Source organism: Salmo trutta, chromosome 12, assembly GCF_901001165.1.
Source record: "Salmo trutta chromosome 12, fSalTru1.1, whole genome shotgun sequence".
Taxonomy (NCBI): Eukaryota; Metazoa; Chordata; class Actinopteri; order Salmoniformes; family Salmonidae; genus Salmo; species Salmo trutta.
In genome coordinates this window covers 81,935,169-81,958,724 of record NC_042968.1, presented here as the reverse complement: position 1 = coordinate 81,958,724, position 23,556 = coordinate 81,935,169, and the positions used below count along the sequence as shown (strand labels likewise).

Genomic DNA, 23,556 nt, shown 5'->3' with positions numbered 1-23,556 from the left:
AGTGTGTGAATTAGACAATTTTCCTGTCCTGCTAAGCATTCAAAATGTAACGAGTACTTTTGGGTGTCAGGGAAAATGTGTGGAGTAAAAAATACATCATTTTCTTTAGGAATGTAGTGAAGTAAAAGTTGTCAAAAATATAAATAGTAAAGTACAGATACCCCCAAAAACAACTTAAGTAGTACTTAATTACTTTACACCACTGGTTTTCATAATAGCAAGCTAGCAAGTCTGTTTGTTTGGTTACCACAGCAACTACTGTAGTTATCTAGTAAACTTGCTAGCTACTTCAGTGGATGTTGAACACATGTCTACTGGCAAATGAACCTCATTTCTAGTGGCAAATGTGTGAAATTATAGCCATGGTATGAAAGGGATAATCAACTCAGGACTTTTGGTTACTACATGATTCCATATGTGCTATTTCATAGTTTTGAATGAGTAGGTGTGACCAAACTTTTGACTGGTACTGTACATAAGGGATAATTAACGAGGGGCTATGTGTTCTATGGAAAATAATGCAAATCCATGGATGGTCAGTTCCACTCCGCGTCTTGGAACACACATTCCACCTCCTTCATTATTTTCCATAAAACGCATAGCCCCTCGTTGATAATACCTTATGTACAGTACCAGTCAAGCGTTTGGTCACACCTACTCATTCAAGGGTTTTTCTTTATTTTTACTATTTTCTACATTGTAGAATAATAGTTTAGACATCAACCTATGAAATAACACATATTTATTTTACCAAGTAAGTTGACTGAGAACACATTCTCATTTACAGCAACGACCTGGGGAATAGTTACAGGGGATAAATGAGCCAATTGTAAGCTGGGGATGATTAGGTGGCCGTGATGGTATGAGGGCCAGATTGGGAATTTAGCCAGGACACCGGGGTTAACACCCCTACTCTTACGATAAGTGCGATAAGGGATCTTCAATGACCTCGGAGAGTCAGGACACCCGTTTAACATCCCATCCAAAAGACAGCACCCTACACAGTGTCCCCAATCACTGCCCTGGGGAATTGGGATATTTTTTAGACCAGAGGAAAGAGTGCCTCCTACTGGCCCTCCAACACCACCTGGTCTCCCATCCAGGGACTGACCAGGACCAACCCTGCTTAGCTTCAGAAGCAAGCCAGCAGTGGGATGTAGGGTGGTATGCTGCTGGATATGGATTCATGTAGTAACCAAAAAAGTGTTAAACAAATAATTTATATTTGAGATTCTTCAAAGTAGCCACACTTTGCCTTGATGACAGCTTTGCACACTCTTGGCATTCACTCAAGCAGCTTCATGAGGTAGTCATATGGAATTAATTTCAATTAACAGGTGTGTTTTGTTAAAAGTTAATTTGTGGAATGGAGTGCTGCATCAGATGACCTGGCCCAATTGAGATGGTTTGGAATGAGTTGGACCGCCGAGTGAAGGAACTCCTTCAAGACTGTTGGAAAAGCATTCAAGGTGAAGCTGGTTGAGAGAATGCCAAGAGTGTGCAAAGCTGTCATCAAGGCAAAGGGTAGCTACTTTGTAGAATTTCAAATATAAAATATATTTTGATTTGTTTAACACTTTTTTGGTTACTACATGATTCCATTTGCATTATTTCATAGTTTTGATATCTTCACTATTATTCTACAATGTAGATAATAGTAAAATAAAGAAAAACCCGTGAATGAGTAAATGTGTCAAAACTTTTGACTGGTACTGTATATTGATCTGTATATTGATGTGTATAGTGTATATTGATGTGTATAGTGATGTGTACATTGACGTGTATATTGATGTGTGTATTGATGTGTATAGTGTATATTGGTTTGTATATTGATGTGTATAGTGTATATTGATGTGTATAGTGTATATTGGTTTGTATATTGATGTGTATAGTAATGTGTATAGTGCATATTGATGTGAATAGTGTATATTGATGTGTATAGTGTATACTGATGTGTATAATGATGTGTATAGTGTATATTGATGTGTATATTGTATATAGGATGTGTGTCTATATTGACCCCTTGCACAGTGAGGAGGGTGGTTTGAGTCGCCCAAAAATCTCCAAGGATCACAGCTGGAGAATTGCAGATGTTAGTTGGGTATCGGGGTCAGAAAGTCTCCAAAACTACAATCAGACGCCGTATACATAACCACAAGTTGTTTGGGAGGGTTGCCATAAAAAAGCCTTTCCTCTCATCAAACAACAAACTCAGGCGCCTACAGTTTGCCCAACGTTACTGGAACTTTCAATGGGACCGGGTTCTATGGTCAGATGAGACCAAAATAGAGCGTTTTGGAAACAAACACCAGAGGTGGGTTTAGCGTAGACAGAAAGATAGCCATGCAGAAAAGTACCTCATCCCCACTGTGAAGTATGGTGGTGGATCTTTGATGTTGTGGGGCTGTTTTTCTTCCAAAGGCTCTGGACAACTTGTTAGGATATATGGTATCATGGACTCCATCAAGTACCAGCAGATATTAAATTAAAACCTGACTGCCTCTGCTAGGAAGCTTAAACTGGGCCGTGGTTGGATCTTCCAGCAGGACAATGATCCAAAGCACACCTCAAAAATCAACACTAAAATGTTTCACTGACCACAGAATCAAGGTTTTCCCATGGCCATCCCAGTCCCCTGACCTAAATCCCATAGAAAACCTGTGGGATGAGCTAAAGAGGAGAGTCCACAAGCGTGGACCTCGGAATCTGAAGGATCTGGAGAGATTCTGTATAGAGGAATGGTCTCAAATCCCTTGCCATGTGTTCTACAACCTCATTACGCATTATAGGAGAAGACTCAGAGCTGTTATCTTGGCAAAGGGAGGTTGCACAAAGTATTGAATGAAGGGGTGCCAATAATTGTGGCACACATATATTTGAGAAAAATATTTGTTTCATGATAATAATTGATCTATTTCAATTATTTTACTTTAATTAAAGGTTAGATTTTTGGGAATATTTTGAATGAAAGACCAAGAGGATAAACAATAAAGACATTTTTTTCACAGCCTGTTTTGCTCCTATTTACCAAGGCTGCCAATATTAGTGGAGGGTATATTGATGTTTATAGTATATACTGATGTGTATACCTAGTCACTTGTACATCTGAATGCCTTCATTTGTAAGTCGCTCTGGATAAGAGCGTCTGCTAAATGACTTAAATGTAAATGTAAACTGAAATGTGTCTTCCGCATTAAACTCTCTGAATCAGAGAGATGCGGGGGGCTTCTGCCCCAGGGAACAGGTTAACTGCCTTGCTCAGGGGCAGAACGCCAGATTTTTACCTTGTCAGCTCTGGGATTCAATCCAGCAACCTTTCGGTTACTGGCCCAACGCTCTAACCACTAGGCTACCTGCCGCCCCAGCATATGCTGATGTGTATATTCATGTTTTTAGTGTATATTGATGTGTATAGGGATGTGTATATTGATGTGTATAGTGTATATCGATGTGTATAGTGATTTGTATAGCGTATATTAATGTGTATAGTGTATATTGATTTGTAGTGTACATTTCTGTATATATTGATGTGTATAGTGTATAATGGTTTGTTATTGATGTGTATAGTGTATATTGATGTATATATTAATGTGTTTAGTGTATAGTGATGTTTATATTGATGTGTGAATTGATGTGTATAGTGTAGTTTATATTGGTTTATATATTGATGTGTATATTAATGTATATATTCATGTGTGTAGTGAAGAGTATATTGATGTGTATAGTGATGTTTATATTGATGTGTGAATTGATGTGTATAGTGTAGTTTATATTGGTTTATATATTGATGTGTATATTAATGTATATATTGATGTGTATAGTGATGTGTATATTGATGTGTATAGTGTATATTCATGTGTACATTGATGTGTATACTGTATATTGATGTGTATAGTGTATATTGATGTGTATGTTGATGTGTATATTGATGTGTAGTGTTCAGTGATGTGTATATTGATGTGCATATTGATGTGTATAGCGCATATTGATGTGAATATTGGTGTATAGTGATGTGTATAGTGTATATTGATGTGTATAGTGTATATTGACGGGTATATTCATGTGTATAGTGTGTATTTCTGTGTATAGTGATATGTATACTGTATATTGATGTGTATAGTGTATGTTAATGTATATATTTACGTGTTTAGTGTATAGTGGTGTGTATATTGATGTGTATAGTGTATATTGATGTGCATATTGGTGTATAGTGTATATTGATGTGTATATTGCTGTGTATGGTGAATAGTGATGTGTATAGTGTATATTGCTGTGTATAGTTTATATTTCTGTGTATAGTGATGTGTATAGTGTATATTGGTGTATAGTGTGTATTGATGTGTATAGTGTATTTTAATGTATATATTGATGTATTTAGTGTATAGTGATGTGTATATTGATGTGTATAGTGTATATTAACGTATATATTAATGTGTACAGTGTATATTGATGTGTATATTGCTGTGTATAGTGATGTGTATAGTATATATTGATGTGTATAGTGTATATTGATGTGAATAGTGTATATTGATGTATATATTGATGTGTATATTGTATATTGATGTGTATAATGTATATTGATGTGTATAGTGTATATTGATGTGAATAGTGTATATTGATTTGTATATTGATTTGTATAGTGTAGTGTATTGTGTATTTTGGTTTGTATATTGATGTGTATTGTGTATATTAATGCATTTATTGATGTGTATGGTTATGTATATATTGATGTGAATATTGATGTGTATAGTGTATATTGATGTGCATAGTGTATAGTGATGTCTGTATTGTATAGTATATATTGATGTGAATATTGATGTGTATAGTGTATATTGATGTGTTTAGTGTATATTCATGTGTATATTGATGTGTATAGTGTATAGTGATGTGTATAGTGTATATATGTGTATATATATGTGTATATTGATGTGTACAGTGATGTGTATAGTGTATATTTGTGTATAGTGCATATTGATGTGCATAGTACATATTGATGTGTATATTGACATGTATAGGGATGTATATAGTATATTGATGTGTATAGTGTATATTTATGTGAATAGTGTATATTGATGTGTATATTAATGAATATATTGATGTCTTTAGCGTATAGTGATGTGTATATTGATGCGTATAGTGTATATTGATGTGTTTATTGATTTGTATAGTGTCGTGTATTGTGTATATTGGTTTGTATATTGATGTGTATAGTGTATATTAATGTATATATTGATGTGTATAGTGATGTATATATTGATGTGTATAGTATATATTGATGTGAATATTGATGTGTATAGTGTATATTGATGTGTATATTGATGTGTAGTGTAGTGTATATTGTATTGTATATATTGATGTGAATATTGATGTGTATAGTGTATATTAATATGTATCTTGAAGTGTATAGTGTATAGTGATGTATATAGTGTATATTGATGATTATAGTGCATGTTAATGTTCATTTTGATGTGTTTAGTGTATATTGCTGTGCAGAGTGATGTGTATAGTGTATATATATCTGTATATATATCTGTGTATAGTGATGTGTATAGTGATGTGTATAGTGTATATTGATGTTTATAGTGCATGTTGATGTTCATTTTGATGTGTTTAGTGTATATTGCTGTGCAGAGTGATGTGTATAGTGTATATATATATATATATATATATATATCTGTGTACAGTGATGTGTATATTGATGTGTATAGTGTATATTAATGTGTATATTGATATGTATAGTGATGTGTATAGTGTATATTGATGTGTATAGTGATGTGTATAGTGTGTATTGATGTCTATAGTGTACATTGATGTGAATATTGATATTTATAGTGTATATTGATGTGTATAGTGTATATTAACGTATATATTGATGTGTATAGTGTATATTGATGTGTATATTGATGTGTATAGTGTATATTGATGTGAATAGTGTATATTGATGTGTATATTAATAAATATATTGATGTCTTTAGTGTATAGTGATGTGTATATTGATGCGTATAGTGTATATTGATGTGTTTATTGATTTGTATAGTGTAGTGTATTGTGTATATTGGTTTGTATATTGATGTGTATAGTGTATATTCATGTGTATATTGATGTGTATAGTGTATAGTATATATTGATGTGAATATTGATGTGTATAGTGTATATTGATGTGTATAGTGATGTGTATAGTGTGTATTGATGTCTATAGTGTACATTGATGTGAATATTGATATTTATAGTGTATATTGATGTGTATAGTGTATATTGATATGTGTATTGATGTGTATAGTGTCGGGTGTAGTGTATATTGGTTTATATATTGATCGGTATAGTGTATATTAATGTATATATTAATGTGTATAATGTATCGTGATGTGTATATTGATGTGTATAGTGCATATTGATGTGTATAATGTATATTGATGTGTACATTGATTTGTATAGTGTATATTGATGTGTATAGTGTATATTGATGTGTATAGTGTATATCGATGTGTATATTGATGTGTATAGTGTATATTGATGTGTATAGTGTATAATATGTGTATAGTGTATATTGATGTGTATATTGATATGTATAGTGTATATTGATGTGTATAGTTTATAGTGATGTATATATTGATGTGTATAGTGTATATTGATGTGTTATTGATGTGTATAGTGATGTGTTTAATGTGTATTGATGTGTATAGAGGGCTCATCTGTGAAAGAGATCTCAGCCTAGTAAAAAAGAAATCCATTGCTACATCTAAACTAAAATAATTATTAATTGTGTTTGTGTCTTTTATGTTTGCAAATGTCTAGGGAAATTATTTGAAACCCCACTCATGGCAATGGGGAGCCAGTGTACTCACCAGTGTGCACAAACATGTGTTTGACGTAGTTCTGTTTAGCAGTAAAGGTTTTAGTGCAGAGAGTGCACTCATAGGGCTTCTTCTCCCCCTGTCCCATCGAGGCCGCCTGTTGCTGTTCCCGCGCTGCCTGTTGCTGTACCGTCAATTGCTGAGGGAATGGGGGCATACTAGGGGTAGGCCCGGACACAAACTGGGGCTGCTGGCCTCCCATGGACTGCTGCAGGCTGAAGAGGAAGGGCTTGTTGTTGCTGGCCGACTGTGTGGGAAACAGAGTGGGCAGGTAGGAGTTGCCAGCCATGCCCATTACCTGGGTGTTGCTGGTCATGGTGAGCGGCATCCTCAGGTTGCTGGTGTGAGATTCGGCCTGACGCATATAGAGTAGGGCACTTGGCAGAGACTGGGCCATGATTGGGTTGGGCAGGGGCTGCAACATGTTACTGTCGCTAGTGCTGTGGGATGTGCCCCCTTCCTCCGTCTCATGAATCTGCTCTGGGGAGGAGTCATTGACCTCAATCTGCACTGGGGTCCCCTCTCCACCTCCTTCCCTCCCAAAGCCCACAGGGTACTGGTGCTGGTCCACGGAGTCTGGCTCAGTACCAATGGAGGAGCTTACCCCTGAGTCAAAGCTTTCACCCTTCGGTTCAGTCTCCACACCCTCAACGTGGTCAGTGTCCTCTGTGCACTCATCCATACCATAGCAGCTGTACTCATCCTCTGCTTCCTGCTTTATGTGAATGCCTCCTGTCTGTATGCGTACCGGTCGGGGCTGCTTGCGGCAGTGGGTGGTCTCAGGGGTGGATAGGAAGCGTTCCATCTGCTGTGACCTTTCATGGATGCGGGTGATCCACGGCGGGTCCTGGTCGTGCTGGTCCTTCTGCATGCTAAGGGCTGGGTCGTAGCTTGTTGTCATACTGGTTACGTAGTGGGAGCGCTCACGGGTTCCATTCTGCAGTGAGAGGCCTGAGTAGGAGTACAGCGATGTGTACGCACGCTCAAGGCTCTGCTGGGATGTGGCCTGCATGTACCCTGACTCTGCATCGCTGCTGGGCCCAGAGGTGCCTGACTCAGGTGTGCCCCGGGGCGTCTCCTGCCCAGAGTCCCCTGGGTTGACAGGGAACCCCCCTGGACCAGCCAGGCCCACATTCTGGGACACGATGCGGGTGCACTCATCGATGACCGTCTTGATCTGCAGGATACTTGCAGCAGTGAGGATCTGGAGAGCCTCCGATTGGGACACCCGCAGGACCCCGCTGTACATGAAGTCTATCAGCTTCTGGATGGACTGCACCGAGACCACCGAGGGGATCTCAATGTCACTGTAGCCCAGGAGCAGCTTGTCCTGGAAGAAGGGGCTCCCAGCGGCCAGCACGCAGCGGTGGGCTCGCAGCATGCTTCCATGGATCCGAACAGTCACGTCACAGAAGTGCCCGCGGTTGCGCTGCTCATTGAGGGTCTCAAGTACAGAATTGCTGAAGTTGTGGAGATTGATGTTATGAATGCGCTCGGTCATCCCCTTGCAACAGATGTCACCTGGACACAGAAGAAAAAAAGGCTTAATGTTTTAAATAATTAATAAACCTTTAGAAAGTCAAAATGTGGGCCACATGATGAGCACTATCTAATACAAAAAAAATGATAATGATTATAAAATACAAGATGAAACATAGCTGCACTGCAGGGACATAATCAGGATATTTAGCACAGAAATGCCAAGTTTAATCAATTTCAACAAATGACCTTCTCCATCCACCCCATGTGCTTTCCTCACATTTCAGTGGTCATCTTATTTTCAGAAGATGTTGGCATTTGATATTGAAACAATCAAATTAGTCAAGGTAAACTAGCTAGCTGGTTAGTAGTTGGATGAATGTCTGCACAAAACTGCACAACAAAGGATCTGTAGCGCGATAGAGGGAAAGAGACAATCAAGATGGATCCCCATCTCATTAGTTTTGTTCCCATCTTACAAGTCTGGTGGTAGATTTTCTCTGAGACTCTAAACCACCAGTAGGTGGTGCTCTGGGTTTAAACCAATAGGCTTAGTTTATCAGCCGTCCACCTGCGTGCTCAGTGATGGTGCTCCCTAACTATCTTACCCTCTGCTCTCCAAGTGATGGCGCTCCCTAACTATCTTACCTCTGCTTTCCCAATTTTGGGACATTACACAAATTAAGCTGGTATTTGCGCCAGAGTCCTTTGCTAAAATTTGGTCTGACAATGTTTAGGCCACCCTCATGAATGGATTTGTGGCTGCCCTGAACACAAACTGCACCTGAAACTCATATCTACAAATTGGCTCAGCAACTAAACAAATCTTCAAAAATAGCTCCATTATATTCCAAGCGTAACAGTATTGCTCTCAATTCATGCAATGTTAAAGCTCCTCTTAGACATCTAAATGTAGTATTAACAAAATGCTACAAAGACAATATACAACTGACTTGTTGAATATTGCTTGACTTTTCTAGCTGACATTTGAAGATCAGTTGAATAAGACTGGATATGACAATGAAAGACAATGGCATCCAATAGCTTTGTCATTCCACACATGGAATCTTGATTATTTAAATTGGTTTTCTACCATTTCACCATAATAACATATTTTATTAACCACTTTGATAGCAGAACAAGTATCAAATCACTAAATATTATTTAGCATTAGCCCTCCAGCAAACAGCCTCTACATTATACTGTCCTTAAAAAAACATGAATGGCTTTTCTGGAAGACTGAACACCTGTTCATACAATCGTATATGTTTTACATAATTTCATTCATCCACATAACCCACACCCAGAGTACATGGGTTCTTAAAACCACTGCTATTATACAGTACCTCCCCTTTTACCCTCTGGGTACATACCGTACAGACACACACACACACACGCACACACACACACACACACACACACACACACACACACACACACACACACACACACACACACACACACATACACGCACAAGCACACACACCCACACCCACACACACACACACACACACACACACACACACACACACACACACACACACACACACACACACACACACACACATACACACACACACACACACACACACACACACCACACGTTTATTCTTATAGCACCTGACCCCCTTTCACTACTTTCACCCTTGTAATTATCATATGCAATAGCAGTAAAACTACAATTAAATCAGACTTCTCTCCTATTCAGTCGTAAAGGAAAGGTGGCATGATATACAATATATTCCACAAATCTAACAACGTAGATTGATTATATTCCATCTAAAGGGTCTTCATGCAAAAGTGTATAAAACATTTTCGCAATTTGAATTACATTCATCAAAAACTCCTATACCAACAATACAGTGCAGCTTTGACGTCAAGAAAGGAACAGCCTGCTGGTGGCTTTGGTGATGGAGGCTAATTGGGTAAGTAGGTACTAAAGTGCCCAAAGAGTTTTGTCATGTTATCTTGTTAGTAGATTATAAAAAATTAAGATAGCCAGCTATCTAAGTGCACCGGGCCATGCAAAACTAACTGGCCCACTCAGATCTAACATGGTGTTTGGGGATGGAATAAGCTAACTAGCTAGCTAGCTAGCAAGCAAGCTACAACAACCCCATCAACACTGTACGCTTTGCAGAAATGGATGGTCAAATACCAATCGGGTTAATGTCATTATTTATTTCAAGGTAGGTCTTTATTTTAGCTGAACTGCCTGATCTTTCTTGGCCGATATTACTTGCAGGATATCATGGTAACCAATGTTTGTCCATTATACCTGGATTTACTGTTACTGCTGCTAATAACGTCAGTAACGTTAGCACTCAGGTTAGCATGTGGCTAGCTATAGCTACCATTGGCCAACAGTTTTAGCCAGTTTGGTTATAGACTTTCAATGTCTACTACGATGGTAAAGGTTTATTTTTGTGTAACAGTATGAGAAATGCTTGACTTGGTATAATGGGGGTCCTTACCGTCTTATGTGGACACTGGCTTCACTCCTGCTGTGTATTCACTTGTGTCCTTCTCTTAAAGTCACTTTTCCGAACGCTTTTCCGACATGACCTCGGTCAAATTCGGATAAAATATAAATTTGTCTCAAAATACAAATGTAAAGTGATATGTCGTATTGGGACTTTTAGTTGGAAGGATGAAATCAATCCGAATGTTCAACAGCAACCTAATTCTGCAATCTTCCCGTTAATGTTAAACACAATCATCAAGATCTTCCTAGATAATGTATAATGTATATTCATGGCCATGCCTTGCTTTTAGGTCAAGTGATTACCTTTGACCATCTGCCAGAGAAAATAAAAGCCTTGAATCTACAGTATGTCTATTTACTTTAATGTTTTATATAAGACTTGCTATCAAAACCAAGGGAAGAACTAATGAACACCATTTAGTTTTATTTACTCTTGGGAAACCAATTGATCGAAAGCATTATAATAAATAAAAACAGATTTTTTTTTTTAAACAAACATCCTCTAATCACAGCCATTAGGCTTAATACAATCAGAAAGAGAAAAACGGGATGACTGCAACATGCCGTGACAGCAGGACAGCTTTGGTATATATTTACAAAACCATACTGAATGTCTGTTAATAAATGACAAACACACCCATGCAGCTAGAGATACAGTGGCCAGAGTAGCCTAACTGCCGACAGACTGACCAACTGACCGACCAACTGACCAACCACAGAAATATACTCACAGTCAGATGACTCTTGTTGGGAAGATGTGTGTGAGGCTGGTGATGAGGCACAGGGCACACTGCTACAGGTTGCTGGTGAAGGTGGCTATGGAAAGACCAGTCCTAGGCTGTCCCTTCAGTCCTCTCTGCTGCCACTATCATAGGTCGCTCTGCCACAGGGCCACAGTGGTCTCTTCAATACCACCCTGGGGGAAAAAGAGAACATGTTCATTCTGAGAAAGAAATGTGTAGGTGTCTAACCTTCATACATAGATAATGAAGTGAGCAATGCAATCTGGATTTGTTATAATTTCCAAGGTAAAGAGTGAGTGGACCTTCTAGACCAATTTAAGGCAGTTTACTCTAGTGGACACTTGACCGCCAATTATATGTCAAGGTTAGAAATCATATGGTCACAGGGCCAAATCTCTTTTCAGTCGTTATCTAAACTACTGGTCAGTGAACCACACCCTGCAAAGGAGATCCTTCCACATTCCAGTCTGATTTACCCACAAAGATATTATACTCCTCATACTGTATCATATTTTCCCATTTTGAATAAAAGGACAAAGGTCAAAGGCTATATACATATGTTCAAGATCTCATAGATTTATCAGAAAAGCATTGAGAGAGACCAGAAAATTCTACAACATGCCTAGAGAGGGCCTAGAGAGGACTCAGGAGCTTGATTTATTTGAATAAAAGATTGCAACAATGGCGAAAGGACTGTTCTCCAATACAAAGGACTCCAACAGTGTGTGTGTGTGTGTGTGTGTGTGTGTGTGTGTGTGTGTGTGTGTGTGTGTGTGTGTGTGTGTGTGTGTGTGTGTGTGTGTGCGTGTGTGTATACACAATCATCAAGGTCTTCCTAGATATGTGTGTGCCAAGGCAGTACTGAATGTGATTTCAAATGTATGTTTATTTATTTTTACTCCTTTTTCTCCCCAATTTCACGATATCCAATTGGTAGTTACACTCTTGTCCCATCGCTGCAACTAAAAAAAATTAAAATAAAGAAAAACCCTGGAATGAGTAGGTGTGTCCAAACTTTTGACTGGTACTGTATATCAATACTAAAATAGACAACATGGGGTTACTATGGAGCACCATAGTAAGACCTTACGATCAGTAACAGTCAACTGAGAAATACTGTAACACAAGGCATTCTTGAAGAAACACAAAAAGGCATTTAACTACACCCAGGGTGTGATTCTCAGGTTTACAGAGACTCTAAGCCATACATATGTGTGCATGGCCATAAACTGTAAAAGGCCAACTGTAGACGATGTGAGTGAGCATCCTCAGGTTTGTACTGTAGGTCCTCACAACTGTTCACAAAATGGAGGAAATTTCCATATATCAAATTCAAATAAAGTTTCCTAAAGGATAAATACCCATATTTGCTTTGAACCGTTGCATTGTGGTTTCCTCTTTTTGATGGTGGACAGTGCCTATAGTACAATAAAAACAAATGTCTTCCTATTTTTTTTGTCTTCCCTTTTCTTGCCATGTGTCTTTCATCTATTGCAATCTATTTAATGAATGATCTTCATGAATATGATCATACACTATACTGCAGGAATATCACGTATTTGGTATTTTATTCGGATCCCCATTAGCTGTTGCTGAAGCGACTTTTCCTTGGTTAAAGCATTAAGCTTGATTAAACAGTAAACATTAGTAGAGGGGGTAACCAACAACCATTTTAATCATTCCAAGGAACCTTTAAAATATTTGACTCTGGGAAAATGTACTGGCATCAAGTAAAACAACTTGTATTAACTTTAAGAGCCACCATGGCATTTTTTTGCCTTTACCTCCCTTATCTCACATCATTTGCTCACATTGTATATAGTCTTATTTTTTTCTACTGTATTATTGACTGTATGTTGTTTACTCCATGTGTAACTCTGTGTTGTTGTATGTTGTTGAACTGCTTTGCTTTATCTTGGCCAGGTCGCAATTGTAAATGAGAACTTGTTCTCAACTTGCCTACCTGGTTAAATAAAGGTGAAATAAAAAATAAAAAAATTAATAAAAAGAGCGACTAATCAAAAGGTAATGACTGCAACAGACAAACAAGACATAGCATGTGACGGTAATGAATACCGAATTGTCTCCATAAATGCTTTATGTCATTTATCTATTCATCAGATTTATTCTCTGCTTTTGGTTATCTTTCCCAGTCTGCTCTGAGCATAGATATTTATTTTTCTAAAAAGGGCTTTATTTATCGTTGCATACTTTCCATTGTATTAGTAGGCCTATGCCTCTGGCAGACCAGCCAGATTAATGTAATTAAACACTGCTTTGTATAGATGTAGGATCTTAATTTGAGCCAGTATGCTACAGCAGGAAAATAATACAGCTGCAACAGGAAATATTAATTATTATGTGGATTATAATGATTGGACATTTTTGTAGGGGTTGATAGGAAAGTTATCCTGCAACAGGGTGATCAAATTAAGATCCTACATCTGTAGATGCACAGAAGCAGTCAAATTCAACCTTTGGAAAAACAAAATATCATAAACTAAGAAAACACAATGTAACGTACAACCAAACGTTTCTTCTGCTGTCCACATATGATAAACCTTTTAGGCTCCACGTAGAACCCTCTGTGGAAAGGGTTATACAGTACATGGAACCCATATGGGTTCTACCTGGAACCAAAAGGGTTCTACCTGGATACATGCAGTGTTCCATTGCGAAAGAGATTCTTAGTTTCAATGGGACTCCCTGTTAAAATAAAGGTAAAATAAAGAAATGTGGACCTCTTCAACCTGTTTCCTAACAACCAAATACCTGTGGTTACAGCACAGAAGACTGACATACAGCGTCCCCTCTATGCCAATAGTTGTGATCCCCGCCATGAATAATGTTTGTTTCTCTATTGTTTTATCGAATTATAGTTTGAGGCACAGTAAATATAGCTATAAGCATGTGTTGCTGTTTGTTTTCCATATTGGACAAAATGGCACCATGTTTCCATAACGAGCCACTGCTGTGGTTTTAGGTCAAACAGCTCAACAGAAACAAGCCTTGGTTAGCCTCACCAACTACGCCACCAGCCATATTATTTTAATATAGGGACTTTGCAAAACACCTTCCAATGATGCTAAGAACTAAGTCTGAAGCCATTGCTATTAGGGATGTGACAAGTGGACCATTTTTCTTAACGTTTAAACTGCAATTTTTGTATTGGGTTTCTTTTAAAACCATAAGAAAAAAAAACATACAATTCCACGTCAATTCACAATGCAGAATAATGGTCCTATTACGTATGTAAGACCACTAGGGCCGGGCAATGAAGTTATATCTACCACAACCCTTTACAGACATAGAACACTGCTACAGTAGCATGTCAATAATTGATAACTTTTAAGACAATTTCAAAAAGTACAGCATCAGAAGCATCTGTATCTTTTCAGACAGAATTCTGCCCTGTTTCCCTGAAAACAATAAATGTTGCTGATTGATGTTCAGCTGTGTTGTTTATGTTTTTTTTATGGTAAGTTATGGTAACTTTAAAGTACTTTTTTAGGAAAGAGTGGTCTGTGCTCAGGCAGCAGGCAGGCTAGGATTGACAGGTCTGGTCGCTTAGTGATGAAAGTTAGTCCCGCTTCAGAAGCGGCATTACTTTACAGACAAGTAAAATGCCATTCATGTCTCCAGAGAAGGTTTTGTGTCAGCGTTTAAGAAGCCGTAGTGTTGCCTGCCCTAACAGGCAAGCAAACATGCCGTAGCCGGGGCGCTTTCAAGGGGCCACATACCATTATATCTGAAAAGGGTAATTGATACAGGCTACAGTATACCGGTAGCCTACTGTAATTTCATATTATGAGACAAAAACACCCCCACCCACTCTGCAACGAAGTGTAGCCTACACCGTGCTCGCAAGACTGGCCCGAATATACTGTATCAGTTCATGAATAGCCTAAGCTAGGATTTTCTACACGCAACAGACCGAAGACTGAACACACACTAGTGTCATTCACGAAAAGAAAGAGCAGGCTGGCCAGCATGAGGGAGAGAGAGGAGGGGCAGACAGAACCGTGTGCATATGTCTTGGTAATCTGCATCTCGCAATGTCTTAATTGTATTGCATGCCTCGCAAATTCACCAAAGTAGCTTAAAGTTTGCCTCTTCCTCTCTGGTTTTATTTAAATTACACAACTTTCCCCAGGCCTTTATAGCCATATAGTCTAGTCAGGCTATAACACGGAAAATCATGTTTTGTGATAACTGCACTGTGATTTTAATTATGTGGGGGAAAAAACATTGTTTTTCGGTTTGGGATTTTTCTTAACGTTAAGGATCCCAACTCCATTTAAACATTTAAACGTTCACACCCCTAATTGCTATGCAACTGAAAAGATTTTGAGTCTTGCGTGGCAACAGCTGGAACAAACCAATGCAACACCCTAAATTGTCTTCTGACCCCTAATAATCCATACAATCACAATAAGATCCCAGCAGCCACCCTTGCGGACCCCTGATAAAGTGTAATGTGTAAGCACACTTGCCAGGACCGTAGTCACTGGTTAACGTCTATGTGCGTACACTGCCTATACAGTATGCTCATTAACCAACACTGAGCAACTACATGTCAGAGCTATTCCTATAGAATTTGAATTCAAGTACAACAGTACATTCTATAATAAAGAACATCATAGAGATGTACCATTCATCACGCACACACATACACGCACAGTATGCACTCCCTCACTCACTTTTAACTTGAGGAAAATAATAGAAAGAACATTAAGGGGCCTTTTTCTAGTTCTTTTTTAAAAGTGTCACAAAGTGCTGAAATCAAGAGGGAAATTTCACTAGTTTACAAAAGCCAGTGAATGCAGGTTTAATAGTGTGTTAACGTCTGGTTAGTGTCATTCTATGGTGACCTGATGACAAAGGCCTCTCCAGGGCCAGTTTTAGACAACACAAGCATATTTACTTCCTCCCTGGTCTCAGTTGCAATCTAGACATGTAAATCCACCTGCCTGAGCGTTGAAGTGAGGTGAATAGGGGCACAAAGGAGCAGACTAAGGGAAGCAGACTTCTGCTGCCCAGACTGCCACTCACAACAGTGATTCCATTTTAGCTGTGACACAGTGGGTGAGCAGCAGCCAGCTCCTACCTGCAGTGAATGCTAATCAGTCCAGGGGTCTCCCTCCTCCCTCCCCTGCCTTGGACGAAAGGGGCTGATGATGATCCTTCAAAATTAATTAGATCCTTTTTGGAGGCAGCCATTTTCTTCCACTACTTATGCCTCTGCCAAATCTGTATAATTTTTGTATTTTCATCCCTGTTCAGAGGGAATCAAACTATACTATTATAATGCATTTATGTGTCTGATATTGATCTTCCCCAAGCCTTTCCACAGCTCTCCCTTTCTCTTTCTCTCGCTCTCTCTCCCTGCACTGTGTCCCTCTCTGTAGAGTTAGCTGTCAATAAGTCCCCAGAGGTCAGTTCGTCTGCTAGAAATCAGACACAATGCTCCAGACTGCCAGTGCCATGCCCTGCTGCCACAACAAAGACCACAGGAGGAAAAAAAGGAGGAGAGAAGGGAAGAGAGCAGCATCACCAGTCTGACTTCAGGTTAATCAGAGCTGCCTAGCCTGCCTTAATTAGTTGGCAACCTCATGAAGAATACTGCGCCAAATTTGGAAATCAGTTTAATCTAGGGGGAAAATGAAAAGAAGGTGGGGGTGCGGGATGGGGTTGAGGACAGAGATGAGAGGCGGGTTTGTGAAAGGAGACGATGTTAGCCATGTGAATAATATACATCTTGAATATGCAAATGTGACTTACAATACACACCACAAGCATATATTTTCTCCTTGATACATGTGAGCCTACAGAGGGATTTTAATGGAAATGAACCAGCCCATTTGTTTCCTTGGGCGATGAATAATCTGTGATGTGTATTGTGTTGTGCCTACTGTACCATTCAGAAGGATATTCTGGCCTATTCTGATTCTATTTAGTGTTAACAGCAAACAGACAACGCAGCATGCAGTGTTTTGCTACTTTTTGTTGGGGCACATGAATACTATCAATAACTGTAAAGTAAAAGGAAATCTATCAAATCTGTAAAAACAATCTGGTTCAACCATCATTTCATCACGATTGTTATTTCTACTGCCAAAAATGAAGCCTAAGAAAAATGGGTCAGCTTTCAACACTTATGAATGGTAGGGTAAGTATTTGAACACCGACGAAATTGCCCCAAAACCTTTTTCACACCAGATAAAATAATTATAGTCACAAATGTCATAAGAGTAGCAAATGTGATTTAGATGTAATTTTTTTTTCTGTTACAATATTGTTGCTGTCACTGAGGTACAGTTTGACAGAGGTCAAACCCAGTAGCAGCAGGCTTACTGTTTCATCACAGCCTTTCTATAGTTTGACATACATACATTCCAAAATGATTTGAATAACTTGAATAACAAAATACACATAGGTCTACATCTATTAATTCACCGCAGGGAGCCACATTGTACATCATCTGAACAATATGTATACCACATCATCTGAACAATATGTATACCACATCATCTGAACAATATGTATACCACATCATCTGAACAATATGTATACCACATCATCTGAACAATATGTATACCACATCATCTGAACAATATGTATACCACATCATCTGAACAATATGTATATCACATCATCTGAACAATATGTATATCACATCATCTGAACAATTTGTATACCACATCATCTGAACAATTTGTATACCACATCATCTGAACAATTTGTATACCACATCATCTGAACAATTTGTATGCCACATCTGAACAATTTGTATACCACATCTGAACAATTTGTATACCACATCTGAACAATACTGCAAATGCCACTCTGATCTGAATAAATTATTGGCAATTGAATGTTCAGTTCTCTCCCAACAACATTCTGTTGGGTAATTAAATTAATGAGCAATATACAGTACTACATCTCTTATTACAGTTGAGTGGTTTAAAATCAAGCCCTTGTGCTATTAACTATAAACATGAAAATGACCTGATAATACACTCAATGCACCCATACTGGAAAACAACAACTCAATCTCAGGTTTTAATTGATTAACCTTTGGTCTGCATATGAACTCTGATGTCAGAAAATCCATCAAACAACATTAACAAAACACCTACACACAGCTTCAAATATATAAAAATACCCCCCAAATAAGGCCACATTGTCGTGATGTGCTGTGTAGTCTAACATTCCTTACAAATGTTTCTAATTTTAATAACGTGTTGGCCAAAACGAAGTTTTCAACATACATGATTGGCATGTTTATAAAGGTATAGTAATTGGTACAGTACGTGCCAATACTACAGGCCATTTAAGTCAAAGCAATACCACCACTCAAAACATGAGAATGATTTCATAAATGATAAATGAGATGATTGCCGCCCCCGCCCCCAACAAAAAGAGGGTTAGGTAATGATTGCCCCTGCCCGACCCCTGAGGGTTAGGTCATGATTGCCCCTGCCCGACCCCTGAGGGTTAGGTAATGATTGCCCCTGCCCGACCCCTGAGGGTTAGGTCATGATTGCCCCTGCCCGACCCCTGAGGGTTAGGTCATGATTGCCCCTGCCCGACCCCTGAGGGTTAGGTAATGATTGCCCCTGCCCGACCCCTGAGGGTTAGGTAATGATTGCCCCTGCCCGACCCCTGAGGGTTAGGTCATGATTGCCCCTGCCCGACCCCTGAGGGTTAGGTAATGATTGCCCCTGCCCGACCCCTGAGGGTTAGGTAATGATTGCCCCTGCCCGACCCCTGAGGGTTAGGTCATGATTGCCCCTGCCCGACCCCTGAGGGTTAGGTAATGATTGCCCCTGCCCGACCCCTGAGGGTTAGGTAATGATTGCCCCTGCCCGACCCCTGAGGGTTAGGTAATGATTGCCCCTGCCCGACCCCTGAGGGTTAGGTAATGATTGCCCCTGCCCGACCCCTGAGGGTTAGGTAATGATTGCCCCTGCCCGACCCCTGAGGGTTAGGTAATGATTGCCCCTGCCCGACCCCTGAGGGTTAGGTAATGATTGCCCCTGCCCGACCCCTGAGGGTTAGGTAATGATTGCCCCTGCCCGACCCCTGAGGGTTAGGTAATGACTGCCCCTGCCCGACCCCTGAGGGTTAGGTAATGATTGCCCCTGCCCGACCCCTGAGGGTTAGGTAATGATTGCCCCTGCCCGACCCCTGAGGGTTAGGTCATGATTGCCCCTGCCCGACCCCTGAGGGTTAGGTAATGATTGCCCCTGCCCGACCCCTGAGGGTTAGGTAATGATTGCCCCTGCCCGACCCCTGAGGGTTAGGTAATGATTGCCCCTGCCCGACCCCTGAGGGTTAGGTAATGATTGCCCCTGCCCGACCCCTGAGGGTTAGGTAATGATTGCCCCTGCCCGACCCCTTAGGGTTAGGTCATGTTCTAATCTAAGGTAATCTTACTCAATTGTTAATGTTCTTTGGTCATTTGAGTCTTTGAAAACAATGTATAGCTTCAACAACAAAAAATATATCATTAGCACTGTCAATCCATGCATCCATATCTATGAATGTCACAGCGGTTACATGTCCCTGGTCAATCCCTCAGATTACCAAACGAAGGCAGGGTGAGGCTGTTGATATGACTGACTAGAATTACAACAAAATGTTAGGTTAGGAACTCACCAAACATTGTAGAAAGCTATTGCCATAGCATCTCAGAAATGAACCCCTACTGAGAAGTTACGTTATGCATCAATCTATAACATATTCACAACCCTTGACTTTTTCCACATTCTGTTTTGTTACAGCCTGAATTTACAGCCTGGATTACGTTTAGATTTTTTTTGTCACTGGCATACACACAATATCCCATAATGTCAAACTGGTATTATGTTCTTCAAAATTTCTACAAACTAATTACAAATTAAAAGCTGAAAAGTCGTGAGTCAATAAGTATTCAATAAGTATTCAACCGAGATACTGACAGGTGCATGGATACCAACGTTCAGAGTTGGTATCCATGCAATACCTGCATGGATAGCTTCCAGATAATGAGAAACTTATCTCCTGATCACCACATGGACACAGTTTCCCATGATCTTGAGATAACAAAGGTAAAGAGTCGTTTGTTTGAATGGCCATATTAAAAGACTTCAGTCGTGATGTCAACACTTGATGTTCCACCAGGGGGCAGTGTAGCCAACGTTTTTTATTTAACCTTTATTTAACTAGGCAAGTCAGTTAAGAACAAATTCTTATTTACAATGACAGCCTCGCCCGCCAAATCCTAACCCGGACGATGCTGGGCCAATTGTGATACAGCCTGGATCTGACCCAGGGTCTGTAGTGACGCCTCTAGCACTGAGATGCAGTGCCTTAGACCGCTGACCCAGGGTCTGTAGTGACGCCTCTAGCACTGAGATGCAGTGCCTTAGACCGCTGCGCCACTCGGGAGCCCAATGTGACTTGCTACTCAAGCACAAAGTGGACGTAGGCGTTCTTCTTGATCAACTTGTTCCTCCACATGCCGACCCCACTATTGAATAGGACTAATTTAGTGGCGTAAAGTATTTAATAAAAAATACTTGAAAGTTATACTTAAGTAGTTTTTGGGGGTATCTGTACTTTACTATTTATAATTTTGACAACTTTTACTTCACTACATTCTTAAAGAAAATGATGTACTTTTTACATTTTGAATGCTTAGCAGGACAAGAAAATTGTCTAATTCACACACTTATCAAGAGAACATCCCTGGTCATCCCTCCTGCCTCTGATCTGGTGGACTCACTAAACACAAGCTTTGTTTGTAAATGATATCTGATTGTTGGAGCATGCCCCTGGCTATCCGTCAATTCAAAATAAAAGGATGCCGTCTGGTTTGCTTAATACAAGGAATTTGAAATTATTTATACTTTTACTTTTGACACATAAGTATATTTTGGCAATTACATTTACTTTTGATACTTAAGTATATTTAAAACCAAATACTTTTAGAGTTTTACTCAAGTAGTATTTTACAGGGTGACTTTCACTTTTACTTGAGTCATTTTCTATTAAGGTATCTTTACTTTTACTCAAGTAGGACAATTGGTTACTTTTTCCACCACTGGACTAATTCTCAGCACAAAGACTACTAGACCAAGCTACGTAGTAGGCTACATGAGGTATGTGAACAGGGCTTCTGTACATTTCATTTGAATGCTCTTACTTGCGATGGATATATTGCTATATATATTGGAATTATCGGATTACCAGTCTGATGTTGAAAAACTGTTCATGTGAGCTTCCAAGTCGGAAATACAAGTGGGAGAATCTGGTTTTATCTTTGTGCTCCTAGTTTACAAGTCGTGACGTTTCATGATAAGATAGCTAATTCATTAACCAACCTCAGCTAGCTGGCTAACTCACTGTTATTGTCAATCTCAATGATCCAAAATCGTTCAGACTTCAAAAGTACTTCAACACAATGAAGTCTAATGAATAACTTGATAACTTTAAATTACACCCTGAAGCGGATAAGTCTGTATTGCTGAATTATTTTCCGTAATTACAGTCTCCAATCCACCATTACTGCATGGTTAATTTGCTAAAATTTGGTAGATAACAGCTGATTTTGCTGTTTTTTCCAAAAATGACCAATGCAAATGTTTGCAAGAAAAACAAGATAAAGGTACAGAACTCGTCGAAAATATTGAAAATACTAAGATGATTACGTGACACAGATATGCTATTATAGTAAACTATTCCTTTAAAAGCACATAGATTAGGTCAGAGTTCGACCAAAATGAGCATCTATATAGTGACAAGTGACTGGAATAAATTTCCACAAAGGCAGAAAGCAGGCGGGAGGAGGCGGGAATATTTTAGCCAATTCGCAGGTTCGTATGTGAACAACAGGCACAACAACAGGCACAAAGTTGCAACCTAAAAATGACAAAACTTCTATTTGATCAAATAAGCTTCATGTAGCAAATTAGCAATTACATTTTATGATGACAAAACTCGACACTCTCCCATTGACCTGCAAAGCAAAAAATCCCCACTTCTACTTGATAACGGTTTATTTTCATGGTGGAAAGATTTTGGGCGAAGTCAGCCCTCTTGCTTTGCCTCTTCCTCTCTGGCTTCCCCAGAATCTCCTCATTGCCACCTATAAAAATTTACCTACATTTAGGCTACTGTTTATTTGTGTATTTCACACTATGTTGGGGTAAAAATCTGATAATAATGCTTGTATGGATGTCGTCCCCAATACCTGCATTATACATAAAAAAGGTGCAACTTCCACCAATCGATTTCAAGCTTATCCAAACTGTAGTTAGCATTTAGCAACAAAAAAAAACACCACCCAAAATGGACAACATCTAAATTTCATGCTGCAAAAACAGCAAAATATATCCAAAACGGATTTTAGTAACCACATTCAGATTTGGGTTCAAATACTATTTAGGGTATTTCATAGACATTTTGGTATAAGTATTTTGTTGTTTCTTCTTTGAAAATACAAGTAGTTGAATATTGGATTGTATTTGTAGATACACTTGGAAAGTATTGGCATATTTGAAAATACTCAAATACACAGACAAGTGTATTTTCAAATAAAAATATTTAAATACTACATGCATTTGAACCCAGGTCGGTTTGCTCCTAGGGGTATTTGAAATAAGTATTTGGAAATAAGTATTTGAAAATCGTTTTGGCTATTTATAGAAAGTTATTTGAAAATATTTTCAAATACTTCAAATAGAGGTAGCTCAGTGGCAGTCGATGCCTTACAAAATAAGGAAGGACAATTTTTTTGGTTGATGAGATTGGCCTAATTTCTATTACTGCATATTTCTATTATTCCATTCACCCAGTTCAATTAATATCGATAGATTTAGGCTACTACATGATACTCAAATTTTCCCTTTACCCATCATGAAGTTTCTACAACCTAGCCTATGAATGAAAGTTTACAACCTCGGTGCACACAGGTTGAGAGCATACACCCCTGATCACGCATGTCACAGTT

General features: G+C 39.0%; 1 protein-coding gene across 3 annotated transcripts in view; it reads right to left on the bottom strand.

Annotated features, from left to right (window-relative positions):
• zbtb20 (zinc finger and BTB domain containing 20) overlaps window positions 1–23,556 on the bottom strand; it is a 49,342-nt gene that overhangs the window by 9,960 nt on the left and 15,826 nt on the right. For all 3 annotated transcript variants that reach the window (XM_029769956.1, XM_029769957.1, XM_029769955.1), the window contains exons 3-4: window positions 11,550–11,734; window positions 6,846–8,375 (exon numbers count right to left, since the gene is read on the bottom strand). In XM_029769956.1, the coding sequence (XP_029625816.1) occupies window positions 6,846–8,355 (1,510 nt within the window). In that variant the 5' untranslated portion in view covers window positions 8,356–8,375; window positions 11,550–11,734. The remainder of the gene's footprint in view (window positions 1–6,845; window positions 8,376–11,549; window positions 11,735–23,556) is intronic.